Source organism: Cupressus sempervirens, chromosome 9 (assembly GCF_028749045.1).
Source record: "Cupressus sempervirens isolate cs-2001-9-10 chromosome 9, ASM2874904v1, whole genome shotgun sequence".
In the NCBI taxonomy this organism is placed as follows: domain Eukaryota; kingdom Viridiplantae; phylum Streptophyta; class Pinopsida; order Cupressales; family Cupressaceae; genus Cupressus; species Cupressus sempervirens.
Window position 1 is genome coordinate 132401081 of NC_143126.1, and position 19686 is coordinate 132420766.

The window sequence follows — 19686 nt, forward strand, 5'->3', positions numbered from 1 at the left end:
AGATGAACAGACTAACAAATCTGTATTATGAAGTTATTTATGAACATTTGCAAGAAGCAAATGGGAATCCGAGTTTCAGATTTTAATTCAACAAAAGAAATATGAAGGGGAAATATCAATCAGAACATGGCACTGATATGCGGCTTGGTGATGTAACTAAAGCTCCAAGTAGAAGGACAAAGGTGTGGTAAATAACAGGGGTACTATAACTTGATAAGAGTTCCTAGCAAATGAATCATTTTAGAAAATTCCAAACAATATATAAAGCTCCAGCAAAGTTTAGCAACAAGTAAAACCATCAATCAGTTTACAAGCTAGAGAACTTTTGGCACATAATTGTTGCATGGAAGCTATAGCAAAAAAATCAGTCAAGTAACATGGAAGCTTTCACAAATGAATTAAACATAAAATAGTAGCAAAGCGGATGTGTGCCCATGTGAATCAATGGTCTAAAATGGAGTCTCCTTTAATTGCAGATGATGTTTGCGAGATCATTATGAAGAATGTTGCCCGTCTGGGTAGTGACATCATTTATAATAGGATTGTTGTTGAGAGGCCTTAGCACATATTAATAAGAGTTTATGTTGAATTCATAAGAGGTATAGTGAAACCCATCATTCAAACATAACATGTATCTGCATATAAGGACATAAGTTCTTTCATCCTTGCCTTGAGTGTAACAATGCATGGCCATATTGCACTCAAGGGATTTATGTTGAGGGTCATTATGAAGATAGATTTGCTAAGTAATGGGAGGAGTCATTTTTATTTGTATTACAAGAAATTAGACAAAATATTACCAGCCAGCATATTCAAAGATAAGAGTAAGCACTCAACTTACCAAGGCGGCTATATAAGAAATGATTTCTACTACCCTAACCATGTCATCAGTGATGCAAGCTACAACAGATTAAAAAAATAAAAGAAATGGTTTTCATATGTCATACTCTAAGGACAACAAGGTACTCTCAATTGCAATCAAAAAGTTACATCTGTTTGTACTGAAACTTCAAAAGGAAGTGAAAAGTCATGGTAACAGCATGAAGGTTCCAACAAGTATGCAGGAAAAACCCAAAAAAATATCAATACAATAAATCTCTCATCAATAGTAGCTTCATCTTCAAGCTTTCAACGAGTATGATAAGAATAGTGCAAGTTCGTGTGATGATCGCTGGCTTCATTCAAAATAGGCATAGCAGTGGAAATAGAAATGGCTTCATAAATGAACTAAACCCCAGTGGCAAAGTAGCTATTAGTATTTTACAATAGCATTGGAGATCAAATATTGATCTTTAAATGATTAATGATATAACAGATACAGATCCAAAAGAGGTTGTTTTAACGGGCAAAAAGAGACCCCAGTTGTGTTTTTATGGAATACAATTTGTGAAAATAGCTAGAAAATATGTGAAATTTGAAGCTGGAAGATATGTTATACAAGAATAGTATTGAAGCCTAGAAATAGTAAAAGTTTTTCAAAAAAAAATAAAATTGAAAGATATTTAAGGCTACCTTATCATGGTGGCTTCAAGTTTTTGAAAACTTGCAAACCCTTCAACAAGGTTTCTTTTCAAATGCATCGAATCACTATCTTAACATGCTTCAGCAGATGTATTACATAAAAAAGTCAGTTTTTTTTTTATTGGTTTACAAAAGGACTAGCAAGTGATATGGAAACTCGACAGATCTTTCAAACATATGACAACAAACAAAGGAATATCAGTGACGACTATCCTTCAAACAAATTTATTTCATGGCACAAGAAAAATGAAGATGTTTCAAAGACCAAGCAAAGAACTAAGAAGAGAATCCAAATACGGCACAAATCTACAGCATTAAACCCAAAAATCCACAGTCATCTAGATTTATTCATGGAGTCCAAAACAAAAAAGCCCTGAAATTTGAAGGCTAAAGGCAGATATGGCATCTATGATCAAAGGAAATCATGCAGATCTGAGACTCATAAGCCATCCCAAATGAATGTATGGCGTTCAAACAACCAGTAAATAAATTCACAAGGGGTAAAGGAGAACTTACGGCTGAAATAAGAAGCCATTCAAGATTCAGCAAGCAATGAGAAACCCACGTTTTGGCGTCCAAACAACAAACAAAGAAATATCAGTGACGGCTTCAACAAAAAACCATTGAAATTCTTTTAATTCGAGCTTTTCCAGCTCCAGCGGATATCCCCAGATTTATTCATGGCGGCCATAGAGAAGAAGGAGAAATCTGCAAACCCTCATTCCTATCCTTCATCGCAAATCCAGATGTTTCCAAAAGATGAAAACGATAAATTGAAGAAGGAAGATTTAGGGTATTCGAACATATATTTCGCCTCAAAGAAATTTAACTTTCTTTTGGAGTTTGCGAGTGATTTTATGAGATTTTTATCCTATTTTTTCATTTCTACGTTTTGAGAATGGGGGTATATGTTTATGGGTTTTTATGAAGGTTTTTACTTTTGCTTTGGGTTTTATTAAAATATTTAAAATGTTAAAATAATTTCTTTTTATTTTAATGTTTTTATTTATTTTAAAATGTAAACTTGAAGGATTTCTTTAGTTTTATTTTTTGCAATAATCTCGTATTGTAAAGGAAATACTTTAAATGATGGATTATAAATCATTTATGGTAATTTCCTTTTCTTAAAAATGCAAAAAATAAAGAGTTATTACTTATTTTCTTTTGCATGAGTTTACTTGTAAAGAAAATATTAAGGTGATAAAATTATAAATCACTTAATGTTTTCTATCATTAAATGCAAAAAGAAATATGAGTCATCTTTTCCTTGTCATGGCCTTAAAGAGAAAACTGTCAGATATTTTGAAATATCTGGAAGTTTTATATGTCTCGGTCAGTTTTGATTTTATTAGGGCAGTTGAGAGGCCTTTATTGCATTTTGGAGACTTTTAAAGTTTGCTCAGGGACAATAACTGCATCTATGAGGGGCAGTTGTGATGACTTATCAGACCATGCCTTTTGGGGTATTTGGTACACCTTTTTGATGTCTTTTCAAAGACTCAAGTTGGCCTCAAGGGCTGAATCCGACCTAGCATTTATGGCTTTTGTGAAATGCAGTTGGAAAAAAGTGTTAAGTATGAGTTTTTCAGCTCATTTTAGAGGGTTTTGATTTTATGGATATAAGTTTTGTGGCTATTCTCTGAGTCCTGGACTTCATTCTATAGAGTCTATAATTCATTTCTGGAAATATAATACAGGTAACAACAGTGTGATTATGCTTGATGAAGTTATTAGTTAGCCCTTTTCCTTTCTACAAGTTCTATGTGCATTTTTAAATGATTAGATAGGTTAACTTGTGAATGTTTCATTATTCTTTATTTTTTTTGTCTCATTCCAGCACCTTTGTGTAGAACAGTAAGTTTGTTTGCAGGTTATGACATGTGTTTTTAGATGAAATTGGTCAAAGTGAGGTATTAGTTTATCTTTCTCTTTGTAGTTTCAGTGTGAAAACCTTATTATAAATCAATTGTGCAAGCCTTTACAGGAAGTTGTGCTTCATCTACGTTTCATAGAGCTATATAATCCTCTCTGTTACATGTGGGTTACGTTTCCATAACCCTTTGGTGTATCACCTCATTTTCTTTGTCTAAGCTTTAGGCTTTAGGTTTATTTTCTACAATTTCTCCCCTTTTCCCTCAAGTTTTCATTGAGTTTTAGAGATTATCATTGAAGGATCTAATAGGAGCCGGCCTAGAATCTAGAGGTTTCATCTCACTGTCCAGTCCCATATAGTGAAATGGATCCCATGTTAAGTAAGGATTACTGAACGTTTTTCAGTTCAGTAAAGGGTGCAAATCCTGAAACTTAATAGTAAGTTAGTTTGTGTCCTTTAAATCTTATGTAATCTGTACTACATAATAAATGCATATCTCCCACTAGTTTAGTATACTGTCTCTGTGCAACAGAGAGTTTAATCTTCTTATATATCCTCATCTTGACCTTATCAGGCAATGTGCACTTCATTGTAGACTTCTCGCAATGTCTACTACATACTGTCAACTGTGCAACCTTTGATACTTCCTCTAGCATCAATTATCAATAACTGATACTCTGTTCCATTGAGAATGCTTAATTCTGGTTAGAAGAGTCATAAACAATAAGTGACTTTATTGTCTTGTTAGGTACATCTTTTAGAACTGTATGAGAAATTTTTGGTTCTTTTGCCTCTACAAATGATTCCTTTAATTCATTCATTTGCTCTTTTACTTCATTTCTTCTATTGTTCCTTTTGTAATTCTTATTCTTGTTTAGGTCTCTTCTGTCCATCCTGCAAAACCTCACTATGTGTCCAAAGTTATTACATAACTGACATACATGCACATCTCTTTTCTATTCATTCAGCTTGTCATTAGGTGTTCTGCAATTCCTTGCAATGTGTCCAAGATTGTTGCATCTGTAGCAAACAATCTGTCTTCTTTCTCCACTTTCATTATTGTGAAATCTTCTTTTATTTCCTACATGGTTAGTGTTCCTATGTATCCTACTATTTGCATTATCACTATCAAATTTAGGTTTCTTACAATTTACTGCATAATGACCATATTCATGACAATTATGACAATAAAATTTTGAAATAGGTTTGAAAGACTTACCTTCATAATTGGCTCCAGTGTCTTCAGGTTCATCACATTAGGTTCATATATTGATCAGATTCTTTATCTTTCTTAGATTGAGTGGCATTCTCTTTGTCCTTGGGTGTATAGTCTTTTTTGCTCAGATCCTTATTACTTTTAGGAGAATCGGGTTCTTTTCTCTCAACAGATTTCTTCGTGGAATGTCTAAGAAAGAATCCAAGCCCAGTCTTATCATAACTAGGTCTTTGTGCACATATTTGTTCTTCAATCTTATCATTGCTGTTATATAATTTTTCAAGTTTCTGCTTGGTTTGTACCAACTCACCTTTCATAATGGTGTTGTATTTTTCTAATTCTGCATATTATGATTTAATAGATTCCAATTCAGATGTTACCTTGCTTAATTGGGATCTTAGATCTACATTTTCAACTTTCACTTCAGAGTCAATCTTTCCTCCATTTTTCCTAAGATTCAGCTTAAGTTCAACTATCTTTAACTCATGTTTTAGGATCTCATTTTCTTTCTTCAGATCTTTAATGTCATCATCACTGGTCTAATTAGTAGGTCCTTTCTATTTCAAGTCATCTATTTTGTCCTTCAATTTACCAATGTAGGCTTTTGCATCCTTGTATTTATCTTTGAGGCCATCTCTTTCATTGGTAAGAAGATCAATCTATTCAAGTGCTTCTTCAAGATTTTTCTTCAGTTGTTCCATATCCATAGGGATCTTATTCAAGCTATTAAGCCTCTTCTAAATAACTAGGCTCTGATACCAATTGTTAGAAATAGATAATACTGAGAGGAGGGGGGGTGAATCAGTATTTTCAATCTTTTTGCCCACAACTGAATATTATTAATTACTTTATCATGTGCATAAGAAAATAAACCAATAATGCTGAATAGTATAAACAACCATACATAAAGAGAGATCATAACACCATATTTTGTTAACTAGAGAAACTCTGGCCAAGGGAAAACCACGGTGGGGATGAAACCCACTAGATGATTCACTATATAAAGAATCTAGTTAAGGATATTGACCCTTTTTAAGAGTCTATGAGGCATGTATAGTGTCTCGAGTCCTTGTTAGGAGACTAGGCCTTGTTAGAAGCCTCAACCCTGTTAGGAGTTGCTTCAACCCTATTAGGAATTGGTAGATCATATACAAATGTATGTAAGAAGAGCCCACTACCCTAACATGCAACTATACAATAAGTTCTTCAAGAAAATAAGTATACATACAATACTGAGTTATTTGCAGTACTTCGCAAATCTTCTGACTAACGATTCTTTACACAAGAGCAATTGCGCACATATTAATCTGCAACATATCTTCGCATCATATAACAAAGTATCGCATTCACTTGTTACTCTCATTTCACAAAATCATAAGAACTTTACAATTACTGATCACTAAATCATTATCCACTTTTTCACTTTTCCACTTGACTTTGCAAATAAAGTTATTTATTTATACAAAAACATTTTAGTAAGTTCTTCCTTAGTCGGCTCATATAACATCATTAGAGTCAGCTCAACAAGAAATTATAACTTAAAACAATAAATCAAATTGTTAAACACATTCTACTAATATGCTATATTTTGTGTTGTGTCATCATTGCATCACTAATTCCTTCATAACTTGAACTTGATTTACTGTATGGAGATGCGCACTAGTATTTGTCACCATTATGATATCATGCATCTCTAGTCAACTGCGCAAGAGAATATTCCAAAAAAATATTTTGTTATCATCAAAACTATCCTGTTGTTGTAACAATGTCTAATACTTAGACAATTTTTCCTTCACAAGTGAACATGACTAATTTGCAAAATAAATATGTTGTCATAAATGACAACCATGACTTACCTTATCTGATTGATTGGACATATTGCCAATAGTAATAAAACTGATTTTGGATGGTCACAGAAGCAACAAGAGACACAATGTATCAAAGTTCTTGTCAATAATTGGTAAAGAATGAAAATAGACATTTATAGATCGAAAGGAAGGATAGAAAGAGAGAGCTAAAAGAGAGAATGATATTATAAAGAAAGAAATTTAAAAAATATTAATAATTATATATTATTTTGAGAAATATATAAATAACAATAGAAATTATATTATATGAATGAACTACTCATTTCTACCAATTCAACTATAAATTAAATATTTAATTTTAAAAAATAAATTGTTGATTACTTAATTCAAATTACCAAAATATCTAGTAAGTTTGAGGGATAGTGTTAGTATGACAATTTGTAAAATCGTATTTTAAAAAAATTAGAGTAAAATTGTAAAATAGCAACTAGTAAAACATAGTGTAAATTTAAAGAAATAACATTTTACAATTGGCAAAAATAAACATCAATGTAAAACTAATAAATATATTTAAAATAAGAAAATATTGATAATTAATTAGTTTTATATAATTAGTTTTATATTTGAAGTTGGTAAGAAAAAAATTGTGATAATTAATATTGATTACATTCATTTTTGTTCAAAGTGGTATGAGGTGGAAGATAAAAATATTACTTTTTTGAAAATTTAATGAACTTGTCACAAATGTGGAAAAAATAAAGTTGTAATTAATGCATTCATCAATACATAAATACATACATGACAGTTGTTAGAAAATATTTGTATTTTTGTTGGAGAAAATTGAATTTTCTCATTGCCAAAAATAGAATGGTCTAATAGAGTGAATGAAAAATGTGATTTATAAAATAATGAAAAATTAAAAAAAATATAAACATTTGAAATTTATTTTAATATTTTAAATCCTATGAGTTGATTGATCAATTGAATGGAAAAATTGAATTGAAAGCAATAATATTCTGCCTTTGGCAGAAACTAATAATGAGATAACTCAAAGATGGACGAAGTGCATGGTGAACATTTACCCATATCTGCATATAAACAAACGAGAAATAATGAAGGAATGTGTATTAATTCCCATAAGTGCTCAGTAAAGACAAGCTTTGAAAATACGTCCAATTACAATAGCACAAGACCACAGTGGAAAACATCATTAAAGCCTGAAATAGAAACCAACGATCAAGCATTAAATAATTAAAGTGCAAGGAGAGATTGAAAGTTTCAAAGCAGAGCCATAGATTACAAGTACAGACAAAAGCCAAGTGAGGAGAGGACTTTGAAGTGACAAAGAAGCATTTGTGTATATTTTGTTCTTTTCGGTATCCAGTGATATTGGTTAGGAATCAAATGAATGAAATGAAAGATTTTATAAGGTCGAGATCAAACTATAACAACATTATGAGGGAAAATAACTCAGATAAGATGATGGACAAAAAAATGTGCTGCATTGAAAAACTGACTGTACATGCGACCACTAACCCAAAAAAGATTCTGCAGAAAACAGTGCTATATTTATTTCATTAGATATTTTTTCAGCTTGTTTGCTTGGACTTTTATCATTTGTTTTGAAGGGTGTGCAAATTTCCTGTCTTTAGAACTCTTAGCAATGGTCTAACGATGCTACTTACCACACATCAACAACGCACAAGAGATCAAAGAGGACCGAAAAGTAAAAGATATCAATATGTGTAAAAAACTCACCTGTAAGTATATCGTAAGGGATACCTTAAATCATCATAAACATGGAAAGTGCATATAATTTCTTCAGCATTTGTGTATATTTATCAGTAACTTTCATGTTATAATCAATGGCATGCAAAGCCAGACTTTTAATATTATTCTTAGACTAACTATTTTTATAAAGGGGATTGACGAGTGCATAGATTCGGGTTACTGTTGTATGTTGTATCAATAGCATCCAATTGTTAAGACCCACACAGCAGCAACAAAACAATTTGAAAATAATAATTTACATACTGAATTTTTTTTTCCAGTATACAAGAAAATCACAATAACCAACAATAAATGATGCCATTAGAGTTGGTAGTTCTAACAGAAAAAGATCCTGGTTATTTCAATCATGCAGAAACCAGAATAGGAGGAAAACAATTTCACAACTAAAATTGTCTATGTAAAGAAAATTGCTAAGTATTATAAAGATTGACCTCAGAGTGCAAGTCTTCTTTCTGAAGAAGCAACAGATCGCTGTCGCATAATTCAAGCATGGTAAGTTCCCATGAGGAAAAATAAATCTATTAGATGTCCAAAGAAATTTTATTAAAATTTCATGATTCACCAAACAGTTGCTACAAATAGTTGCAAACAACCTTTTTATTTTCTGTGCTATCCTCTTGAGAAGTGAGGAGCTAACAGCTTTATCATCTCAGATTCAAGAAAATTCTCACAGTCAAAGAGCTTTTCTAGCTTTTCATCACAATTCACCTTTTCTTTGTCCAACATATCCTGCATAATATCATCATATATCATTAGATTTTAGAAACCAAATAATGGCACATTTAGACGTCACACCATCTTACATGAGATGCCACACAATCAAAATTGAGTTTAAGGAATTAAATTGTAAAAACAATATACAAATTGTGATTAGAAATGATCAAGCCAACTTAGGTAAAATCACAATGAAGAACTACTTAGGACCTCCAAATGAACATTCAAATGTTTTCCTGAAGTTAAAAAAGTCATCTTAAAAAAAAAAAGAGGACAAGTCCCATAGTTACATTAAACATCAAGAAATATGTCTCATAGTTATATGATATACCAAAAGTAATGTCTCATAGTTATGTAACTTGTTATTGAAGCAAGCTACCTTTACAGGCACTAAAACCAAGACTATTCAAATGTTTTAAGAACACCCCCAATATGAAAATTGCAAGCGCCATTGTATACAATATTTAAGCTTATACTCAAGGGTATTTCGGATGCATCCACTGCCCTTTTGCAGGTGTCTTCAGACTGAGAACAATCTGGTAGTGTGGGGTTGCTTTGAAAACATCTCCTTATCCTTCCCTGCCCCATGAGTCGGGCAGGAATGTCCTAGAGACAGCTTAGAAATGTAGGGAACATATGGCAATCCCTGTGATGGCTAGTGCAAGCCAATGACTTAGTTTGACAGTCTTGGAGATGGCTGGCCATACCCCCTACTAAAAAATTGTTTGTTTTTCCTTTTCCAGTTTTAGTTAAAAATTTCAAGGTTCCTGATGTAGTGGGTCCCCATCTTATGCTCAGCCCAAAATGCACAAGGCATAACCTCTTGTCAATTTCAAACCAGATAATCACTCAAAAGAAATTACAGTGATACATATGAGTTAGAGGGAGCTATAGTATGTATATAGTCACCTAGTGGGTTACAAGACAAGGGGTTAAGGTTTTTCTCTAACAATAAATACAACTGTATGAAACAAGGTCTATGGGTATGCTATTGCTAGTAGAGCTTACACAATCTGCTATCCTGTCCATGGCTGCTAGTGGTATTGATGTTATTTCTATGAGAGGAAAGAGGACGACTAGTGGTAGAGAGAGGTTGGGGATAGTTGTAGTTATGTTCAATTGCAATCATTAGAAGGAAGTGAGTCTTCCATTGCCCAAATTTTCTTTTCTCTTGCTATCCAATGTGATGTCACATTTTCTCCTTTTCAAAGAAATGTTCAAAGATGTAATTTCTGTCGGCGCCTCATTCAACCCCTAGAGAACATAATATACTTTGCACTCGTCTCTTCGATCAAGAATATTTTAAGGCAATTTTGGTGATAAAGGAGATGGGGCGAATTTGGTTTCTAATTTCTAGATGTCAAGACAAGTAGCACGTGGATTTTATTACCTGCTAAAGAAGTAAAGAAATGCATGTAATTATTGTTGCCCAGCTTCCACGTGATATTTCTTGGTGCCACTATTCATATTTTATTATAAATGTTAGCATTGGTGCATTAATTTGTATCTCAAGTGTTAGCACAAATATTACAAAATTAGTCAACAAAGTGTTAAGTATGTGAAGACCAATGGTCTCTTGGGATTTTCCCTCCAATATATTATGTCTCTTAAGCTGAGCGCTTGTGATCTATAAATGTTGATTGTATCCATTTGTAAACACATTTTTCTTTTCAATCAATAATATTCATCTACTCTCAATGTGGATGTAGCCACGATTTGTGGTGAACCACGATAAACACTTTGTTGTCCGTAAAAACTATATTGTAGCCGACAGGATTAGTTAGTGTCTGAAAGGTTGCATGACGGTTGAGTCGCCCCTTTGGGAAGTATATGTACATCATCTAGATGGCATTATGAATAATCGTTGTAATCATGATTGCATATCTGCTTATATGAATAAAGTATCTTGTTATGTATTACATTTTAGTCTTAATGTGATAAATATCTGTTTACCCTGTACGATAAACATTTGGCACCGTTTCCAGTCGAACCTAGTATAATAGATGTGTTATGAAGATTAATGCTGAATTTGCTCAATAAAGATCAAAATAAAATAAAAGACAAGGATGATGTATGCACAACATGGGAAGCATTAACTCTCACACAACAGGTGGAGCGAAGGCAAAAGTTTCAACAACTCACCGATGGGCACCGGAGTGGTGAAGGAGCACGGACTGATGAAGTACGTTCACCTAATAGACCGAGGAGTGCTGAGGAGACGCGACAGAGATTGAATTTGGTAGAAGAGACAAGGGAGGAGTTCCTAAACTTCTATATGCCAAGGGTAGAGAATCCAAATGGAAGAGAAGGAGCCTACATGGCTCAAGGTGTCGAAGGAGCACAAGCGTGGGGTGAACTCTTCATTCCCGATACACTTGATGAATGAAGACAAGTTGAGAATCGAACAACTTCACTTGTAAAAGACCCCTTCACACCACAGAGTAACGTGGTTGTCCGAAGTAGTGTAGTTGTGCAGAACAATGCGGGTACACAAAACAACGCGAGTACCTAGAACAACGCAGGTACTTAGAATAGTGTAGGTGTGCAAAATAGCATGGGTGTGCAACAAATACAAAAAATACAAAAGAAGTTAACAATGGCAGGGCAAAAGGAAACACTACCAAAGTTTAATGGTGATGGGACGGTCAGTCCAGTTTGACATTGTATAATGCACAAAACAATATGGACTGCAAATGGCATAATGGACCAAGATGATTGGGTCTGACAGTTTCCAACTATCCTATGAGGTGTAGTAATCGATTGGTTTTCAGACACCAATCCAAAGAAGCTAACTACATGGGCGGACATCAAGAAAGAATTTCTCGCAAAGTTTTGATTACTCAGGGATGATAATGACATAATAGTGGAAATTTACAATACAAAATAGGGGAAGAATGAAATAGTCCGCATATACACGAGGAGCTTGAAGGAGTTGGTAGGAAAAATGGAAAGCCAACTAGCGTACTAGTTGAAGAAAAGGTGGTTTGCCGAAGGGCTACGACCAACACTGCAAAAAAAGATGAAAATTGTACCTCTAGCATCGTAAGTTGATGCATATAACCACGCAATGGACTTGGAGAGCGAACAAAAAACTAACAAAAAGAAGAAAGACATATCTTCGGATATTGAAGACTCATCCTTCAAAAGAAGCAACGATGAGGCTTGAGTAAAAAGGTTCGAGCACTATAGAAGGATATGCTAAGTATGATGAAAGAGTTTAAAAACATGAACAAGAATCCTGGCCAAATGAGAGAAGGGGAACTATGGTGTACAGATTGCAAGGAGGAGGGCCACACAAAGGGCTCTTGCCCTAAGAACCAATTTTGCATCTGCCAGATTGTGGGACATTCCACTAAGGAATGCCCATTCAGTATGAAAAAAAGGGACACCAACAAGTATTACTAATGCAAGAAGTGTCCACCTCAGGAGCAAGAACAAATACAAACAATGATGCAGTAACCTCAGGAGGGTACCAAAACAACAACTGACATCGACAAGGCAGCAACAACAACGAGGGTTGTAGCCAGATATAGTATGATCCAACCGGACAACCAATGATACAATGTCGTTTGTGCAACCTCTGGGGCCACTTCGCCAGAGACTATGCTACGAAGGGAACAACGTAGTTATTGTGCAAATGGTATGGTCCTTGAGACAATGATGATTCAAAATGCCTTAAACCCAGGGTGAACCTGTTAACCATAGAGAGATGTGACGAGGAAACATTAACAATTACTCATGCACAAGTGAAGAAGACAATGTATCCAGATTCGGAAGAGGAAAAGAAAAGGATGCAGCAAGTGAAGGTAGAAATAGAAAAAGAGATGGAAGTTGAAAAATCACAAATGAAGGACATTGTCGATACCTCAAGGATGAACTAGGTAGAACAAAGCATCATACGAGAAGTAATGCAAGTTGAGGTTCCCATGAAACTAAACAACCTTCTTCTTGCAATGCCTCAGTTATGGACCGCAATCCTAAACATGACACCATCCCCGAAGGTGGTGGAAGAGCCAGAGAAGGATACACAAGGTGGAAGCGAAATGACCACGGCAGACCCAATGCTACTTGCATTGAACACAGGAAGACACCCTACAATAGTCGAGATGGGTATTCTGGGAGTTATCCTCATGGACACCATCATAGATGGAGGGTCAAGAGTAAATGTGTTGACTGAAGAAACATAGAAGAAGTTGGGGCAACCTACTCTATGGCCACCTACATTCCAACTACTCACCGCCAATCAACATGGGATCAAACCCCTTGAGACTCTAATGGCAGAACCCGTAACGATCGGGATGCAACCCTTCTTACTAGACTTTGTGGTCATTCTGTTGAAAAGAAAAGGGTATGACGCCACCCTTAGAAGGGGTTGGCTAATGCAAGCTAAGGTGAGTTTGGATGCTTGAATGTAGTAGGTACACGAGTTGCAGGCACAACTGAATGAGTTACAGGCATAGAGGACATCTGCTACACCATCCCTACCAAGGACGCACCCTATTCTTATTTTGTTCTAAGTTTTGATGTATACTTAGTAGTTAGTTCTCTCTATTTTTTCTTCTGGAGACGACTTTTCTTTTGGGGGGGATGATGTTGTTGGTAAAAACTATATTGTAGCCGATAGGATTAGTTAGTGTTCGAAAGGTTGCATGACGATTGAGTCAACCCTTCGGGAAGTATATGTACATCGTTTGGATGGAATTATGAATCATCATTGTAATCGTGATTGCATATCTTCTTATATGAATAAAGTATCTTGTTTTGTATTACATTTTAGTCTTAATGTGATAAATATTCATTTACCCTGTACGCTAAACACACTTGTGTTTTTGTGTCTTGTTGTTCTACACTTTTCATTTGCACTTTTTGATTAACCTTTCAATTGGCATCAGAGCCTATGATCGATTTCGGTGACCAAATTCTGGAGTCATGGAGGAATGAAGAGTGCAAAAATTCTCGGGGAAGAATTTCAGTCTATGGAAGGTATAGATGCGTTCATTATTAATCAAGTATGATCTTGCAATAGCAATCGAAGGTAAAGTGAAAAAGCCAACCTCCATGACAGATGAGACTTGGAATACAATTGATGAAAAGGCAATGATAGAGATTTTTCTCTCACTATCTCAGAACATCTTTTTCAATGTGAACAATGAAATGACAATAAAGGCAGTATGAGACAAGCTTCAAAGTATGTACAAATCGATGTCCACTACAAATAAAAAAATTATCCTGAAGAAGCTTTACAAGTTGAAGATGAAGGACGAAACAATGATGTCAAATCACATAAATAAGTTAAAAACTCTTTTATGTTAGGCAAACTCCATTGGTATGCCTCAAGATGACAAAAATAAGGCTTTCATCTTATTATGCTCCTTACCGGACAGCTAGGATGGTGTAGTAACATCAATCAACACTTCCAATACTGGCAAAAACAAGCTGGTCTATGATGAGGTAGTTGCTACTTTTCTTAGTGAAGACATGAGGAGAACCAAATAAGAGTCTTCATCTGACGATGCTCTAATGATGGTTAGCACGGAAAATAGAGGAAGACCTCATCGAGGCATAAATAATAGCAACTGAAGGTCATAATCAGCCAGAAGATCGCAATCCCGGGGTAGACAAAACAGTTGTTGGTTTTGTGGAAAGGCTGGTCACATTAAAAAGGACTGTAGAAAATATAAAAGGGCTCAAGAAAAGGTTTTGGACAGCGGAGCAAACATCATTCATGATAAGGATGATGGTATTTTGGTTCTTGCAACAAGTGACACAACTTCAAATTCATGGTTAATTGATTCCGGGGCTTCATTTCATACATCTTCTTGTAGCAAAGCCTTCATAAACTACAAAGAAGGTAAATTTGGGAATGTCTATTTGGGTGACAACAAAGCTTGTCAAATTGTAGGAAAGGGTGATATTTTATTATCAATAGAACGAGGTGCTCAATTATTGCTTAAGGATGTTAGGCATGTTCCCAAATTAAAAAGGAATTTGATTTTCGTCAGTAAGCTATATGCTCAAGGCTTTCTTACACTTCTCACGGACACATGGAAAATTACCAAGGGTTCCATTGTTATCGCCAAAGGGGATAAAGTTGGTAGCCTATATGTTGTAGAAACTAATGATGAGGTGGGAGCTGCGATGACTATTGCAGACAGTGGTGCTGCACTTTGGCATCAAAGATCAGGCCACATGAGCAAAAAGGGGCTAGAGGTTATGCTTAATCAAGATCAACTTTTGGGTCTCCAATCAGTAGATTTGAAGTTTTGTGAGCATTGTCTTCATGGGAAACAAAAACGTGTTAGCTCTTTTAAGAATGGCCATGACAAGAAAACAACACCATTGGAGTTAGTGCACTCGGATATCTTCGGTTGTATAGAGGTAACCTCTTATGGAGGTGCAAATTACTTTGTTTTCTTTCTTAATGATTGTACTAGAAAGGTTTAGGTTTATATGATCTCTAGAAAATATGAATTTTTCTCAAAATTTAAAGTTGTTAAAGCTCTTGTTGAAAATCAAAGTGGGCACAAAATCAAATTTTTAAAATCGGATAATGGACGTGAATTCTATTCATTGGCGTTTGATAACTTTTGTGTAGATCATGGTATCCAACGAGTGAAAATTGTGCCATTCACCCCTCAAGAAAATGGGGCAGTGGAAAGGCTAAATTGAACCATTCTTGAGAAAGTTCGATGCATGCTTTCTAATACTAGTTTGATGTAATGCCCTGCCTGGAGATCCTTGAAAACAAGGATGAAATACAAGCCAGAATTATTTTTTACAAGTATGAATGCACATGACAACATCATATAGGGATCACAAAGATCGCAATGGAAGACTTCACCACAATCCCAGCAACCAACGAATCTCTGAATGCCACTACCAAACTGACATATGCGAACGAAAGCCAAAAACCACCACAAACAAGATGAGGGCTCAAGAAAAGACCACTCATCAACAAAACACCAAGTTGGGGTAAAATGTAGAATCCTGAAATTTGGCTAAGCCTGAAATCTTGAAGCCCTGAAAATTGGCTAAGTCTGGATTTCTAAAGCCCTGAAATTTCCTAGAATCTTTAACTTATCTCCGAGAGGTCTGAAACCTATCTCAAAAGATTCATTGCATATATTAAAATATATCTTAAGTATACTTAAATGATATATTTTAAACCCCAAGAGACTGACTACAGAAACACACACAACAGAAAACAAGAAGCAACACCAAGGGATTGAAGAACACCTAAGAGGGTACCCCAAACCATCCCTGAAAAGTTCAGATCGGACCGAAAAGTGCTCGTTGCCCACCCGCACAGGTTTCATAAAAAATCGTGTGACACTTTATCAGCACTGTGTGATACTTTACCAGTGTCATGCGACAGAATTCTGGGCGAAGGCCTACAATACAGTAGTGTAGTTGATTAATCAAAGTCCTTCATCTTGTTTAGACTTTGGAATTCTAGAAGAAGATTGGCTCGGAAGAAGGATTTCCTATTCACATCTTCAAGTTTTTGGGTGTCAAGCATTTGTTCATGTTCCCAAAGAAAAAAGGAGCAAGCCGAACTCAAAATCACAGCAATGTACCTTCATGGGATATGGTGAAGATCAATTTGGATTTCAACTATGGGATCATGTAGCCAAGAAAATTGTGTGGAGTAGAGATGTGGTCTTTAATGAGACAAATTTTCCGGCTCTTCAATCTGCACCACAGGAAGGAGTTACCAAAGACTTTGTTCCTATGTCTTTGTTTAATAAGAACACTTCTTCAATAAATTCTTAGCCTCAAACTATGGTTTCTACTCCTACCTCTGTCTTAGCCCCAAATCCTACTCTATCTTCATCCTCCATTTCTAGTACCATGGACCTTAATCATGCTAACCAAGAGTCTGAAGAGTTCCTTGAAGAAAGCTCAAATCCACACACATTTTTGAATGTTCGATTTAAGAAGCAACAACCATGTCCTAATTCAAACAATCCACAGGGGTATGAAGGACAATTGGACATTTCTTGCAGGAGATCTCAAACCAATCGTGGTAGAGGAGTTTTTTTGAAAACAAGGATTTCACACAAGCTCCTGTAGGCTACTCCACACAAGCCGCTCACACTCATTACACCCAAAGTGAGTTTATTACACTTCCAAACTTCATTCTTCCTAATTTGGGGCCGCATCAAATCTCTGCACCCTTATATAGTCTTGGTATATAGTCACATACATGCAATGTGGACTGTGGTGAGTGGTGTTCAAGTCCTCATCACCAGACAATGATAGAGCACCGGAGACAGGTTGATTCCACTCACAGTCTAGATGATCAGCATCCCACCCATGGAAAACAAAGCATTAATACAGAATTCACACCAAGGACTAGTGTTGAAAAGATTTCCTTCACAACCCGTCTTACTGATCCACATCAAAACTGTCGAACAGAGCAGTTCAAAATTGTCGAACATAATAGTTATCCAGAAGGATATATGCCTCACACCAATGTGGAATCGGCTCATGACTTTGAAAATACCAGGTATGGTCAATCACAACAAACATTACACCCATTTCCTCTCTCAAATCAACCTATTTGCACTCCCACATGTGGATTACAGTCATCCAATTACAATGTTGACTGTGTGAGGGTCGCTCAAAGGGTTGGGGACTCCAATTTAAGTCATTCTAGACTCCATGATATTGAAGCAGCACACAACATACAAAACAATTCGGGTAATTCAATGGATACCTCTAGCCATGAAATTCAACAGAGGACTTGCACATCCTCAAAGGGTAGTGATTATGAATTGCTAAGAAGCAATTCTCAAAATGAGGAACACATTTAGGAATTAAGGCGGTCTACAAGGCAAAAAAGAATGCTTGCAAAATATTCAGACTATGAATTACTTTACTCCGAGGAGGCAAAGCCTAAGATTTTAATCTTTGATCAGATTGAACCGGTTAATTTTAAAGATGATTGCAGAAGTACTAATAAAATCAATGGATGATTGCAATGAAAGAAGAGATGAATTCTCTTAAAGCCAATAAAACTTGGGCTTTAGTAGAGCTTCCACCCGACCATAAAGCTCTTAAAAATCATTGGGTATATAAAGTGAAAGAGGAAGATGGTAGTAGAAAGAGGTAGCGTGCTCGGTTAGTTGTCAAAGGGTATGCTTGAAAAAAGGGACTAGACTTTGTAGAGGTTTTCTCACCAGTTGTGTAGATGACTACAATCTAAGCAGTTTTGGGATTGGTAGCCATTTGGGATCTTGAAGTAGAATAGCTTGATGTCAAGACGGATTTTCTACATGCTGACATCAATGAAGAATTGTACATAGAGAAGCCTGAAGGCTTTGTTCAAAAAGGAAAAGAACATCTCTATTGCCGGCTGAAGTGAAGTTTGTATGGGCTTAAGAAAGCTCCAAAGAAGTGGTATATTTAATTTGATTGGTTCATGGCTGAACACAACTTCACCCGGTGGGAATCAGATCCATGCATCTACTATAAAAGGCTTCCTAGTGTTGAGTTTGTTACTCTTCTACTCTATGTTGATGACATGTTATTTGTTGGTTCTTCTCCTCAAATAGTTAGTAAGTTAAAGAAAGAGTTAGCTTCTCGGTTTTCCATGAAAGATTTAGGGGCTGCCAAAACAATTCTTGGAATGACTATCACTAGAGATAGACAAAAGAAGGTGCTTACTTTGTCACAAAAATCATACATTGACAAAGTTGTAGAGCGGTTTGGTATGGCTGAAACAAAACTTGTTCCTATTCCTCTTGCTCCTCACTTCCGTCTAACTTCTGATTTGTGTCCCAAAACACAAGAAGAGAAGGACTTTATGAATAACATTCCTTATAAATCAGCAGTTGGTAGCATAATGTATGCTATGGTTTCTAGAGGCCCCAATATTGCTCATGCAGTGGGAGTAGTTAGTAGATTCATGAGCAATCTTGGAAAGCCTCATTGGGAAGCGGTTAAGTGGATATTATGGCACCTCAAGGGCACTTCTGATTATGCATTATATTTTGGTAGAAATCATGCTCAATTGCAAGGATTCAGTGATTCAAATCTTGTCGAAGATCGAGAAAAATGCAGGTCTACTACTGGTTATGTCTTCATATTTGTTGAGGCTGCCATTAGTTGGACCTCAAGGCTGCAATATTTTGTTTCTCTTTCTTCTGCTGAAGCCAAATACTTGGATCTTTCTGAAGGGGCTAGAGAGATGATTTGGTTGCAACACTTGTTCAATGATCTACATTGGCAACAAAATTATTATGTTTTATATTTCGATAGTCAGAGTGCAATTTTTATGGCTCACAATCATTCCTCTCGGCGACATTTCAAACATATTTACAAGCATGCTCACTATGTTCGCTATGTGGTAGTATGTTCGCTATGTGGTAGAAGAAGGAAAATTAAAGGCTGCCAAAATTGATACAAAGATCAATCCGGCAGACATGTTGATGAAGGTTGTTTTATTTTCTGATAGTCAGAGTGCAATTTTTATGGCTCACAACCATTCCTCTCAGCAACGTTCCAAACATATTGACAAGCATGCTCACTATGTTCGCTATGTGGTAGAAGAAGGAAAATTAAAGGTTGCCAAAATTGATACAAAGATCAATCCGGCGGACATGTTGATGAAGTTTGTTGCCAAGGAGAAGTTTGAATCTGTCAGGACTTCTCTTGGCCTTGTTAAAAAGAAGTCGGTCAGCATGTAGAGCAGGGGAATGGGTGATCAGTTGAAGCATTCATTGTCTTCAAGTTGGAGATTGTTAAGTATGTGAAGACCA

At 35.6% G+C, this 19686-nt stretch overlaps 1 protein-coding gene across 2 annotated transcripts in view; it reads right to left on the reverse strand.

Moving 5' to 3' along the window:
• Positions 1 to 8429: 8429 nt before the first annotated feature.
• LOC149537880 (uncharacterized) overlaps positions 8430 to 19686 on the reverse strand; it is a 44307-nt gene continuing 33050 nt past the window's right edge. For both annotated transcript variants that reach the window (XM_089802271.1, XM_089802272.1), the window contains exon 5: positions 8430 to 8938. In XM_089802271.1, the coding sequence (XP_089658397.1) occupies positions 8819 to 8938 (120 nt within the window). In that variant the 3' untranslated portion in view covers positions 8430 to 8818. The remainder of the gene's footprint in view (positions 8939 to 19686) is intronic.